The 14,464-nt window shown below is 42.0% G+C and overlaps 1 protein-coding gene across 1 annotated transcript in view; it reads left to right on the top strand.

Annotated features, from left to right (window-relative positions):
* eif2ak4 (eukaryotic translation initiation factor 2 alpha kinase 4) overlaps positions 1–14,464 on the top strand; it is a 26,040-nt gene extending 11,576 nt beyond the window's left edge. The window contains exons 26-39 of the mRNA XM_034675422.1: positions 29–145; positions 304–369; positions 478–648; positions 733–867; positions 1,077–1,184; positions 1,609–1,737; positions 4,784–4,870; positions 6,227–6,339; positions 6,430–6,488; positions 6,983–7,086; positions 7,751–7,819; positions 9,611–9,655; positions 10,503–10,618; positions 13,989–14,464. Coding sequence (XP_034531313.1) covers positions 29–145; positions 304–369; positions 478–648; positions 733–867; positions 1,077–1,184; positions 1,609–1,737; positions 4,784–4,870; positions 6,227–6,339; positions 6,430–6,488; positions 6,983–7,086; positions 7,751–7,819; positions 9,611–9,655; positions 10,503–10,618; positions 13,989–14,046 — 1,377 coding nt within the window. The 3' untranslated portion in view covers positions 14,047–14,464. The remainder of the gene's footprint in view (positions 1–28; positions 146–303; positions 370–477; positions 649–732; positions 868–1,076; positions 1,185–1,608; positions 1,738–4,783; positions 4,871–6,226; positions 6,340–6,429; positions 6,489–6,982; positions 7,087–7,750; positions 7,820–9,610; positions 9,656–10,502; positions 10,619–13,988) is intronic.

Here is a 14,464-nt window from a genome sequence, read left to right as displayed (position 1 = left end):
GTGATTGTGTGTGTTTTTGTGACCGCAGGAAAGGAACTATAATATTTATCTGAACCACACCAGCTTGTTGAAGGCCATCTTACTGCACAGCGGAGTCCCCGAGGACAAGCTGAGCCAGGCCTCCAACATACTGTGTGACGCCATGGTCAGTGCAGGTCACATGTGCACCACAGATGTTATCCACATCGCGTGTCTGTTGCTAATATCCTGGCATAAACATTTAAAGCAGAATCATTCCCAAATATAGAACAGGCAAACTTCCTATGACTTTCCTTTTATTTTTGTATTTCGTTTTGGCTCCAGAGCGAAAAGCTGACCAAACGTGAGGTGGAGGCAAAGTTCTGCAACATTTCACTGTCAACCAACAGCGTAAGTGTCCAAGCGGGTGCACGAGGCGTCTGTAAAAATAATCAGTGCAGCAGCAGCTAGTTTTGTTCTCGCTCATAAACACTGAGATCTCCCCTCCCGTGCCTGCAGTTGCAGACACTGTACAAGTACATAGAACAGAAAGGGGACCTGCAGGACTTGGCACCGCTGCTGACATCACTCACCAAACAGAAGACTGCCGTCACCCAGCTGGCCAAGCAGGGCCTCAAGGACCTGGAGGAACTAACCATGCTGCTGCAGAAACTGGGAGTGAAACTGCAGGTGATTTGGATTCTACAACTATAGGAAAAAAAAATCAGCCTTGCTGGGTTTTATTGATTCAATGGAAATGTGTCCTCTCTGTAGGTGGTGGTCAACTTAGGCTTGGTGTACAAAGTGCAGCATCACTCCGGTGTCATCTTCCAGTTTGTGGCTTTCATCAGGAAACGCAAGCGAACTGTGCCAGATATAGTGGCCGCTGGAGGACGCTACGATCACCTGGTGAGCTCTTTAACCATTCAACCATGTTACAACTATCTTCGGCTATTATTTTAGAAATGTGGACAAACACTTTCTTTTCACACATGCATGCACCTTAACCATACTTTTACCATCTCCAATATCCTTCAGCTCTTCAATCTGTATTTCATTTAACTCTGCATTATGCAACGTCAGTGATTCACTTTATGTGCTTTCCCCTCTGCTGCCAGATCCTGGAGTTTCGAGGTCCTGCTTCCACAGTGCCGGTGCTCTCTGCAGTGGGGGCCAGTGTGGCCCTGGACAAAGTCTGTGCTGCAATGGCCAGCATGGAGGAGCCAGTGAGAGAAACAGACACACACACCCACACACACACTTCAGCAAACAGACACAGACCCCGGGATGTGACATTCCTAATTATTATAATGAAGGAGCAGCAGACAGAGCTACATATTTAATGATGCCCTCTTGCAGCAGTCGGCTGCTGCATAGCCACTTTTAGAAACATGTTAATAACTATGATCAGTGTGACTCATGATTCCTCTGAGTTATTTTTGGAGGTGTATCATTTTCTGCATTTCATATTGAGAATGTCAAATGATGTGCCAAGTAAAACTGGATGTCGGTCTGAGCAAAGGAAGAGCATTAAATACATCATTTATTACAAACTAAGCTTTTTTATTATCAATAGCTCACTGCCTCTTTGTGTACTTCACACAACAGATGATTAACAGGTTTTTTGAAACTGTCTCGTTTCTGTTTTAGACATCAGTGAGCACCTGCGATGCACTGGTAGTCCCAGTGGGGCATTCTTCCATGTCCAGAGCTGTCAACGTTGTGCAGAAGTTGTGGAGTGCCGGTGTCTCTTCAGACATAGCCTATGATTTCTCACAGGTTGGTGTGCTGGCCTGGCTGACATTGAGTTGCTTTGATTTAAAGGTGCACTGTGGAGTTTTCTTGTAAACTAACAATGTTGTGTTTATAATGTTATTTGTGTTATTCACCAAAATACATTTTGTCTATTCTTGTGACCATTACCCAAAATCCCAAAGGAACTCTGAAGTTGTATCTACATACCAGTCACCCACAACATGGGCAAGCAACTTAACCATTAGGCTAAGTCCACACCCTTACATTTGTTTTTTAAACTGGATTAGAAACTGTGAACATAGACCAATCAGCCATAATTCTATGACAGCTGACATGTTAAGTGCCCATCATTGATCATATCATCATTTAGTGGGGAGGATCTGTTGGGCTCTTGTGAACATTTGATCCTTAAATTTGGTTTGATGGAAGCAGGAAAAAAATGAGCAAGCAGATGCGAGCTGCTTTAACAAAGGCTAAATGTGATGGCCAGACGACTGAGTCTACAGTGGTCATTACCTATCAATGTGGTCCAGGGATGGAAAACCATTGTACCAGCAGCAGGGTCATAGACTTGCTGATGCACTTGTGGAGTGTAGGCTGGCACAAGCAGGGCTCAAATTGATGAAAGTGAATGCTGGAACTGGTAGAAAGGTCATATAGGGCTGCATACCTACTGACCAGTCAGGGTGTCCATGCTGAACCCTGTCTGCATCAGGAAGTGTCTATAATGGGATCACAGAGCAATACAGAAAGGTGGCCTGGAGGAACATGATTGTGTTGAATTGGGCTCCAAAAAGCCCAGATCTAAATCTAATCAAACAAATGTGGGATTTGCCTAACAGCCAAGTCTGATCCATGAAGGACCTGCCTCACAACTTCCAACACTTAAAGAATCTGCTGCCAGTATCTTGGTGCCAGATATGACAGCACAGCTTCAGAGGTCTGGAGGTGTCAGTATCTTGTCAAATCTGTGTTGTTTTGTCTCTGATCTAGGCCTTCATTATTCTACCCAGGTGGTCATAATGTTGTGTTTGATTGGTGTGAACTGTATCTTCATCTATGAAGTTCAACATGAGAACCAGATGTGCTTTGGAAGCTTGTAGCTTCCAGGTTCTTGATGGAAATCCAGGAAAATGTCTGTTTTTGTTTGTCCAAAAGACAAGGTTGCATTTGTGTTGGGGAAAAATAATTGAAATATTACACTGCAAAAAATGAGCACCTGTACAATTAAGTAAAACAACGTAAGCCAAGTCAAGCCTGAGCCATGAAGGAAGGATGAGGTCTACTAATAAATTGGTTGAAGAAAGCAGAGTCCATTTCTCAGTGAGTTACTCCCTCTCTGTTGCTTCCGGACCTGCGAGAGAAAGAAAACTGCACGGGGGTTGCTCATAGTGCTTTACAAGAGGGAGGAATTGAGGGAGTTTGTGATTGTAAACTTAGAAGTCCAAACTCAAACACATATCTGACATTTTAGATCCCCAACTAAGGGAAAACCTTAACTCCCCCTCTGTCCTTCTTCCTCTGTTGTTCGTCCGTCCCTACTACAGAGGACATCACTAAACTTCCGTTCTTGTAGTGAAAAAAATAACTCATCTGTCAGCAACAGACTTATCAAGACAGCATCAGGAATAGTAAACATCCCAGAGAATGAGCTGCTCCCTGTGGTTTAATTTGAAACAGGCTTACAGGCCATATTGGGACAACATGCCATGGAGTCATGTTTTGCAGTAATCGACTTTGTCTCTTTGATGAGCGTCCAATAAAGTTTTTGATAAGTTTTTGTTGTCGAAATTTGATGTGGGATTGAAGAGCAGCCAAGTGAGATCAGTCTGTTCAGAGTGAAGTTATTATCTTCTGGTCCAAAACTCCTGATGCCATGCCGCCGTCACATTCTTCATGTTTATGTGACAAACTGATCTCAGCCTTGTGTTTGTGTCAACGCCCTGCCTGGCACTTTGCTGTGCCCACATTTAAACACCCCTCCTGTTTTTTCCCCTTTTACTCTTTATAACCTATTGTTTGAACTTTCCTCTTCTGCAGTGCATTAATGTTTGGTCTTCATTGTCTTTTGTACTGGCACAGGACATAAGCGATTGGCCACCTTAATTTCCGCCCGGGGTTCTTAGAAGCAATTAGGAAAGGTTGGGTTTGGCTTCAAACAAGCAGCACTGTGTCCAATTTGTCAACACTGTTTGTGTGTGTGTTTGTTGATTACGTATGCAGGTGGTGCCTGGCTCAGTGGCGAGATGCTGAGAACACCTTGTTCGAGCCTTCTCACCCGTCTCTCCCCCTCTGCTCGACTTTTGTTAACACCTTTCACATACTGGCCTTTTAACGAGCCAATTCTGGAGCTTTAATTCAACCTCAAGGAGACAGTTCCACTCTTTTAGCTTTTATTATCCAAATATGGCAAACCCCTTCCACATGCCGTCAACACCAATTGGACTCCAGGGAACAGCTTACCTTTGACTTAATTTGTTCTGTCATTGAGAATATTGTGGGAAACGAGGAAGATTTAGAGCTTATGTGATGAGAGAGTGGAGCCATGCACACATTTGGACTAAGAAGGGTTTGTTCTTAGCCATCGTTGGAATTGTTGAGCTTATGGTTACCTCACTTTTTAAGATTTTACAGCCTTTATGCCTTAGCCAAGTGGCATCTCAGCCGTGCCCTTTCCTTTCTCTTTTAGCAACTGAATCAGCCTCGTTGAGAACAGGGCAGCCACAGTGCATTAAGTGCAAAAGCCCTGTCATGTTTTCAAACTTTACTCATCATTCTTTCAGTGTTTAATGGAAGAGAACTGAAATGGCAGCGAGTTTCAGTGGTGCAGTATGTACTTTCAGTCCACACCTCCCTCCAAACTAAACCCATGCAGGCCCAGTGGCTGGCATCTGGAAAACCCAACAATGACAAATCATGACACATCATCAGCATCAAGTGCAATCAGAAATCAGGCAGTGAATGGTTCTATTGTGCAGTTGTGAAAATGAGTAATGTTGATTATTTGAATGCAAGCTTAAATCAGCTACAACACTTGAGTAATTCTGCTTTTGTCATTTTGTGTGTTCAGTCTCAGGAGACGTTGCTGGAGCATTGCAGGCTCGCTGGAATCAGCTGCATGGTCCTGGTCTCTGACAAAGAGGGAAACTATGTGAAGGTAAGCCAAGCTCAAGACTGGAGCCTGACCGATGTACTGGTTTACAGAAGTTATTGCTGATATTTGCAGATACATCGGTATCGAAGTTACATGTTCTGGTATGCATGCATGCATTGACAGAGTTAACTTTTTTACACAATGTATGAATCAGGATTTGGGGGTTTTACAAATTGTGCACAGTGATCCCAGCATTGTCTGCAGCACATGTGGTAGAGCATCAAACATGAGCTGGTGGTGGTCAACATTAGAACAATGTACAATTATGTTGCTAGTGCTAGATCAGTTACAAAAATGAATCACTGTTTTAGAATATTAATGCAAGTTTTCAAATGCAAAGAAAGCCACTAGCAACCTGCTTCGACACAGCCCACGTATTTTATCAGGATGTTGGGGTGGCACCTGTCAGAATTTAAGTGGAGCCCAGGCCAACCTGGACACCCCTTGAATCCACCTGTGCGATCCCGGCAAATTTACCTGAGCCCATCCAGCGCTTTGTGTACCACAGTGCACGTGCATGCACCTTTTACACAGCATCATGAATGCAATTTTTTTTTATGTTCAGCTGACCATTACTGGCTTACCTAGTGCACAACAGGCTCCTTTTTCCCATGCTGTTAATGACACGATCTAGAGTTGTGACCTGCAAGTAGGTGATTATATCGCACCGTGGGGAGACAGATGTTTCATTACAGGAAAATCTGTGAGTTAATAACACAGATCTTTTGTTTGGTTTTCGGGGCAAGAGACTGTTGAGTCTGCAGCGTGTTCTTACATTTCACTGATAATCCACAGAACTGTAGAGGAATATCAAGCATCGTGATCATACAGTTTTACATTATACCATCACAGCAGTTTACAAAAACCTGCTGTCTCATTTTCTGCTGCCCAGTGGCACAGATTCTAGTCTAACTTTCATCATGAATCAGTGTCTTTAAAGGGCTTATTTTTGTAAATGAGGATCTTTGTAAATTCAAATTTGAAGCAAGGAAGGAAAATCATTTTCATTAAAAGCATTGAATGTGTTATGGTCATCAGAGTAGCAAGCATTAATAAGTTAACTTTGACAGCCCTATATGTAACATGTTCTTCAATAAAGTGTTCTGGTAATGAGAGGAGCTTTCTGAGTACCTGCAGAGTCATATTGTTGCATTTTTCACATCAAAAATTTGTTTTTTGTAAGGCTCTGCTCTAAAAATACTTCTATATTTGAATTACAAGTTTAAAATGCTACAAATGAGCCTGAATGGTTGCCTTAGTTTTTGAGAGTCACATTGAGAATCATTATTGTCCTTTCTGAGGAGAGAAATATGGAAAAGCTGTAAAGAGCAGCACATGTTAAAGTTATTATGTCCACAGGTGAAATCCTTTGAGAAGGACAGGCAGTCTGAGAAAAGGATCCCCGAGTCAGACTTAGTGGACCACATCATTCAGAAATGTCGGACCAAGTTCTTTGAGGACAGAAACATCAGGTAAAAGAGTTGAGCTTTAATGTACAGCTCAGATGTGTGAATGATGTAAGAGGCTTGCTCTTATATAATGTCGCCCCTGTGCCCCTGCAGAGAAATCTCTGAAAGCATGTCTCTCCAGAACCCTAAAGGATCGCTGCTCAACACCACAGGTACTGTGTTCAGCCTGATTCCCCCAGTCTGCCTCTGTAAACAGCTCAAAGCTTATATTTGTGACCTTAAAGACTAACTGCAGCATGAAACAGCCACACCTCTGTTTTTAGACACTCGTCCTTTGACTCCACTTAAGCTCTCTGTGCCATAAATGTGTTGAAGTATGAAACAGAATATTGAGACTATGTGTGATCAGGAGTGTATGACTGATTTCAGTGTTACTTGCTCACTCCTGATATTACGCTCTATTTCAGAGTGGTGCAGAATCAGTGCAACAGAAAACTATGTGTTGGATATAACACCACTTCTGGCATGCACATTGCTATCAAACTGATGTAATTAAAATAAATACCAGCTTAAAAATAAAATTTCACTCTTGCTTTAATTTGATAGAAAGGTGTGGGACTATGCTTTGATTAACTGTTGTATTAAAGACAGTAAAATACGTATAATTGGATTAAATTTGCGTATTTACCTTTTTTTCTGTCTCAAGGTTCCTCAGAGCAGCACGGCAGCAGCAGCACCACGAATTTGAGTGTGAACGTAATCAGCCCGGAAAAAGTTTCTGCCAGTGCTAGACGACGCTACGAGACTCAGGTTTGTGATGCATTAAACATACACACACACACACACACACAAACAAATGGAACATTTACCTGCAGAAAACATTTGGCACAGGAACTATTTTGCTCGCAGGCTGACCTGTTCAGATCAGCTTTTATTATTATTACTGAGAGGAGTGATCAGGTTCTGCCAAATATTCTGTTGTGGTTCTGGAAATTAGTTACAAATGTTTTCCATTGAAGCAAAATTGGAGTTTGCATCTGGACCTGCTCGTTTAAACATTTGAGATCAGCCCCACAAAAACGCCATGAAGTACCTTGTGTCGAAAACATTGCAGTTCTCGAGCTCTTTTTTTTTTATAGGAAAATGTATTTTATTTGACACCATGGAGAAAGAGCTGTGATGCCGGATATATATAACATTTGCATAATGCTACACGTGGGATGATCAGCTGTGTTTTGTGAATTAATGTAGCCATCAGTTCTAAACAATACACTCAGAATTTGGGAGGACCTTTATCTCTGAAGGAAATGTGTTTGCTGAAAATACAGCTATAAATATAGCTTTTGCTTGTTTGCTTATTAGATGATTACATGATGTTTTTCTTCCTCCTTGTTCATCTTTATCGCGGGAACAGCAATCATTTTTCTTCCACCCTTGCTCCCCTAATCTGTTTCTCCTAAACTCTCTCTTTCAGATCCAAAACAAGTTACAGAATCTCTGCGGCAATTTGCAGAACAAGAGCAATGACATTGAGGTTCTGGCAGTAAGTAATTTCCCCTCCCCTCCCCTACCCCTCCCAATCCCAGCCCCCCCACCCCTCCCTCTTTTCTCTGCTCTCCCACCTTATCTCTTGAATTCATGTGTGAAATCACAGAGCGAGGAAAGTCCTTTTGATAGCTAAAACAGCAAACATCTCTGTGGAGCAGCCCCTTTTATAGCAACATGCCTTGCGCCAAAATCCCCCCGCTGGAGGTTAAGATGGCTGTGAATCCGTTCTCATCGCTACAGAACAATGAACACTAAACAGAGGGCAGCGAGCGAGTCGTTTCATGGGACGTAAATGGCTGCCATATTGAGTTTATTTGTGGTTTGTGTTGTAGATTTATGGCCAGATATTCTCAAAGTAAATCATCCCTGCTTGCCTTATTTACCAAGTCGCTACATATTCCAAATACATTTGTCATCTGTGTTGAGGTCTGGAGTGCATCAGTGGAGCAAGAGTAAATAAAGTTATTGAAACACAACAGGCATAATCACCTTGATTCTGGTAAGCACAGCACGCCTGGAAGTCTTTGTTCCTGTTTGACAGCTGCCTGCTGGTCTGTCAGTCAGTGGTCCTGGAACATGAAAGCACTCATTTTCCAATTCAAACCCAAGAGGCTGTTAGCTCTATCTGTAGAAAGGACATGGAGTCATTTCAGACCTCTGTAGAGCAGAGTGAAAGTTGAACTATGGGTAATAAGAAGGGATGCCGAGGAAATTAAGGGCCAAAACCATTCCTCATGTTAGACGTAACACTTTGGAGGATAACTGATTCGCAGACCCATGTTTTCTTAATTTTTATTTCATTGCTATTTATTGTTATCGTTGTTACCAGTACAGAATACACTGACAACTGTAATCAGTCATTAAATAAAAAAAATGGTGAAAAATGTAAAAGATCCTCAGACTTGACAAAATGTTATTTTTTTTAATCAAATGAAAAATCTGACAGTGGGATAAAATACTGGGCCTGTAAGCTGGCTTTGCAAGGCATCATATACACTATTAATCCAGCACTAAGACCACTAAGAGGTGAAGTGAGTGACATTAGTTAACTCTTTATAATGACACCTGTCAGTGGCTGGGACATGTTAGGCAGCAAGTGAACATATTGTCCTCGAAGTTAATGGATGAGAACATCTCCAGAACTGCACTTCTTGTGGGGTGTTCCCAGTCTGCAATGGTCAGTGACTCAGTTCCTACCACATGTAGTCCAAGGAAGGGTCATGGTCAGCCAACACTCACTGAGTTATGTGGGGAGTGAAGGATGGTCTGTAGAAGATGAGCTATGGGAGCTCAAAGTGCTGAAAAAGTTCAAGCTGGTTCTGATAGAAATGTCTCAGAACACAGTGTATCGCAGTTTGTTGTGTATGAGGCTGAAGTGGACATATAAGCATCAGAGCCGGACGACAAGTTCAAGAGGAGTCCATGCCTCATCAGGCCAGGACTGTTCAGGCCCTGTAGAGCCCCATAGAGGGGACTAAACTATATGAGGCAGGTTGCTATGATGTTGTGGCTGATCAGTGCACAGTATATCCACTACTGCCATTAATAAATGCTTGCTTATTTGCTGATAAGCTGATATCCCGATACCGATGCTCAAGTAATACATCTGGTAATTTGGAGTGGACTCGATTAATTTGGTTTGCTTAGATTATTGAGCATCAGGTGTAACTGTTATCTTATTTATGAAAGCAGCAGATTCTGTGTTATGGAGTAGTTTGTGAGATTTCTAAGTGATATAATTTGCCATGGTGTACTCGTCTGACACTTCTTGTTTTGTATCCCACAGGTGGATCTGCAGAAGGAAACGCTGGTCAACTTCCTGTCTCTTGAGGTACTGGCTTCATATTTGGAGTTAATAAAAGGTTACCTCTGAATAAAGGGTGGAAGGGAGGGGGGATGTGGAAAGAATGGCCATGAGAGGTCAATATCCCAGACAGGAAGAGGGGATCCCGTCTGCTTCCTAACAGTCTGATGAGGAGTGCAGTGAGGGAACACCCTCGCCTGAGTCTAACTCCCTTAACAAGGATCACATATTTCACCCACACATACTACAGTTAACAAAACGCATACTTAAGAGGTGTTAATATTCACATTCCAAACTCCTGAGCAAAGCTGCACCTTTTAAAATCCTGCTTCCAAAGAGCAGAAGTTTAAAAAAGACTTTAATTATATTACACTACGTTACATGGAGCTGAAAAAGGCTCTTAACACCAGTTATAACAGCAAAGGCCTCCACTCCATAAATGAATGGGCCACCTATACAGTGAACCCCTCACAGCACATGTGTCAAAGACAACACGTTTAGTGTGTAAAACACATGACAATACACAGAGAGTACAGGCAGGCGTGCAGGAAAGGCCTGTTTTAAATATGTCAAATTACCCACAGAGAACCAGAGGACTCCATAAACCCGGCATAGCTTTGAGACTTTGCTGCACTGCTACACTTGACGTGCAAAAATATACCCCAAGGCTGCAACAGAAAAACCTGCTATTCCTCTAAATCACGTCTACTTTAAAATCATGAAGCGTGCTACAAACATTAGGAGAATAACAGGTTACAAAGTGTCAGCAAACCTTATCTGTAGCAGGCTTTATTTCTATCTTGTGTTCCACATTTTGCCACTTTGTTGTCACTCGTTATGTTTCTCTAACCTTGGCTCTTTCTTTTTCTTTCAGTTTGAAAGTGAAGAGCAGTTCAACAGCAGTGTGAAGACTCTGCTGTCTCGTCTCCCAAAGCAGCGCTATCTGAAGTCGATCTGTGATGAGATCCACCATTTCAAAATTGCAAAAAGGTGCATTGTTTTTTCTTTTTTGCATGAATCTTTAACTCTGTGATGTTATTCTTTTACTCCTCTACAGTCTGGATGGATCTATTGTTTCAAACTCCTGTTTTCCCATACGTAGCTTTGCCTTAAGTGTCAGAATGTTTTGTATTTCAGTCGTCCTCAAGAGTGAAGAAAAATGAGGAACCTATCCCTTATTGACACTTTCCAAACAAGCAGATTTTGACATCTTGTCTCAGTTGTAGCGTCTGTGGAAGATTAGCCAAAGGTCCTACAGCCTTTCTGCTCACTTACACGTTTTATTCCACTACTGTTTTGTTTTTCTCCAATCCACTGTATTTATTAATCGCACTGGGAAAAACTACAAAGTTCACCATGTGCAGCACAGTGAATGAAAAAAGCAGAATATGATTATTTTGGGGGCTTTTCGTGCTTTTATTGAGAGGATAGGAAAGTGGATTCAGTGAGAGAGTGGGGATGACATGCAGTCAAAGGGCTGAGGGTTGGGTTCATACCTTGGCTGACCACACTGTACATGGGGTGCACAGTTTAACCACAGAGCTTAACCAGCACCCAGGAAAAGCAGGAATAAAAACACAGTAAAGTACATAAAATTACTTAAGAACACTAACAAAAAACACAGTTATTAAGAAAAGAAATGTACTCAGCAAGACAGAGACCACAAAGCTCTCATGCTGGGTTAAAAGCTTGGGAATAAAATGAACTTTTAAGACAGGATTTGATATTTGGTGAGGTGGGGAACGCTCCAACATGGTGGGATAGCTGATTCCATAATTAAGGGGCCACTGCAGGAAAGGAACAGCCTAAGTCTGGTTTTCATCCTGGTCTACTAAGAGGTGACAAGAAACAGCTAACAGAAGACCTCAAGGGGGACAATGTAGACAGTGAGGAGGTCAAGGATGTTGGGGGCTTCTCATTGGAAGATTTACGAACTTTAACTCAGAAATCGTAAAATGAATCATTAAAGGTACAGGGAGGCAAGGGAGGAAGGTCAGGATGCGGGGAATATGTTGCCGCTTACGATGGTCTGTTAAATAAGAGCAGCAGACCTCAATCATTACATGATAAAACAGACTTGATGGAAGTAAACTAGATCTGTTCATCCCATATCAAATCACTGTCGATGTTGGCCCATAGGTTGGTAAATGTGGGTATTTCACATGGTTGCAGGAAGCCCAGCTTCATAAGGCTTCACAGGCACCCCTGGGTCCACACATCATGACCTCCGTTTTATCTTCATTAAACTTTTAAAGTAAATAAAGCCATCCAGGCTTTGATGTGTGTAAGACTCCCCAGCAAAGGTTTTAGAGATCATTAAATTTGAGTCATTCACATAAAGGTGATGAGAGATGCCACGTTTTTTTTTAAATTAATCCCAGAGGGAGAAGGCAGATAGGAAACAAAAGAGGCCCAAGAATTGAACCAGTTAATGAAACCTGGTGCAAACAGTGGAATAAAGTAAAGAACTCTTTAAAGCAGCAGAAAAGGCAGACTTCCTTTTATGGGCAGCTGCCACTCCAAAGCCCCGACCGAGCCCACACACTCCAGGTGTAACAGTGACAGTCAGCCCTTCAAAGGCAGCTTTTTAGACAGATAACTACTGCCTTACAGAACATCAAATCCCCAGCTGATCCCATTTCCTGAGGTGAAATCTGGAGAAGGCTAAGCCTTGTTTGGTCCTCTGATGTCTGCCTCCTAACGCCAAAGTTTGATTGACGCTGAGATTGCAGCGCAGTGGAAGCGTGTTTGCTTCATCAGTTAGTCTGGTTGTGGATGTAGTGATTTATATTCTCAAGCTTCCCAGCAGAACGTTTCAAAGTGCAGTAATTCTGTATTTGAGCTTCTAGTGTTGTGACGCCTGTGAAAGCCCACAGAGAGCGACCCTGTGAGGGATTCAGCTGATTTTCTCTGCCATGAATGGGATGGTAACAAAGAAGAAATCAAAGCTTCCCTTTCTGGCTTCCCGTCCGCCTCAACCAGAGCAGTTGGTTTTAATTTCCTGTTTCTGCTGTGTGTTTGATTTGCCAGTCAGAGAGGAGGGGGAGTCTCAGCTGTTAAATGAGCATCTCAGAGGCAACAATGGATACATTCAGCAAGTATTTTCATTGTGTTTGTGCTGTTGTTGTTGTCTCCGTGTGTGGGGCTCAGACACCTGAAGCCAGATGAGTGGGTTAAAGGGCTCATGCAGTCACCTGGCTGCAGCAAGACAATAAACTAAACATAGCTTGAGGGTGTCACAGTCTCTGAGCTTTCCTTTTAGCATGTGCTAAGGCAGTTTTAGCAAGTCTACAGCCACACTAGCACTTCTGTGAGGCTTTAAGCTTAATGCTAACACCAGCATGGTATTACATTCACAACGACAGTGCTTAGATGTTGATGTTTAGTAGGTATGAAGTTTCCAAGCTGAACTTTTCAACTGATAAAGATGAGAAATACAAAGTTTAAGGATCATCTAAGATTGAATGTCTCCTTAGCTTAGCACCCCATCCTGTAGTTTGTGTAACATTTCACCTAAACACGAAAAAAATACCCCTCATGGTGGCAGAACATTTAAAATTAGCACTGAATTAATACCACTTTACGTCTGAAGTAGGATGAAGCCACCCTGATGTAACGGATTGGTTCATGATTTCACTTTTTGAAGCCTTGAGTTTGGCATTGGTTCAACCCCCGCTTTGTTTGTTTTTTAAACCTTTGACTCCAAATATGATCAATACGTTTTAAAAAATAAGCTTCAGGACATTCTTTAGAAGTCTTGAACCTAGTGGTTTAGTCCACTGGTAAGAACACAGTTTGAGGCACTTTCCCATTGGCATCACTTATAAAACCACAGCTCTGTCACTTCTTGAATATCATCTCTTCTTCATACTCTGAGGAACATAATTATGTGTACAAACCATATGACAATCTGTGGAATAGCTATTGAAGATATTTCAGTCTGGCTGAACATCATTGCTGCCTTTAAAGCTGCTCTGCTAGTATGGCCAAGTGTGTAGGAGTATCAGTATTTTCCATTAATCACTGTAGATGATAACAGAATTGAATGGAGTAGTTTTTACTTCATTAATATCCCAGAGATTGTGATGCCCAGTTCTTCTAATAGTCCACACTACATATTTCAGTTCTTTAGGTGTCTATTATTGTCCCTCTGAGTTGTAGGACTTTTTTTAGCTACAATATGGACTCCTGGCAACACTACTGACCTCTTGAGCTCAAGATATCCATGACTTTGGAAACCCTCTCAGCTGAGTTTTCATTGTTCTGATTTTCAGATGTGGCCTTTGGAAGTTCACCATATTTAAAGTTTTTTTGAATGTTCTTTGGAACCTTATAAGTGACAGATGTTGTCCCCTTTCAGGATGGCTGTGGTGGTCTTATACAGCTACAAGGACGACTACTACAAGATCCTTCTGTGAAACTAAGGGGGTTTCACCAGCCTGGGAGATGTGCTGCTCTGCTTCAAGGCTCAGGCGACTTCCAGAGACTATTTCCATCCTTGGACCAGAGGAGCAAGCTGAACATTGACGGATTTGTATCTTTTCTATTTTGAAAAGAAGAGCAGAGAAGACGGGGAGTGTTTTTTTTTTTTATCATGTTGAATGGTAATTTAGATTTTTGATCTAAACTCCGTGACTTTCCCAAGTCGTTCCAGTGTTTTTGTGGTCTTTCTCCAACTAATTAGGAGAAGCAGTCCACTGGACTTTGTTGCCTTAATAGAACTGAAAATGTTGTGAAAGGGCTTTTTAGTGAAGATTGTGTCAGAAATACAAATATTTTACATTTCTACTCAAAAAAGTATGAATGGTAGAAATAAATCACGTTTTCCCACATGGA

The sequence above is a fragment of the Notolabrus celidotus genome, chromosome 22, assembly GCF_009762535.1.
Source record: "Notolabrus celidotus isolate fNotCel1 chromosome 22, fNotCel1.pri, whole genome shotgun sequence".
NCBI lineage: Eukaryota > Metazoa > Chordata > Actinopteri > Labriformes > Labridae > Notolabrus > Notolabrus celidotus.
Note: the sequence above shows the minus strand (reverse complement) of the source record. Positions and strands in the feature narration are given on the sequence as shown.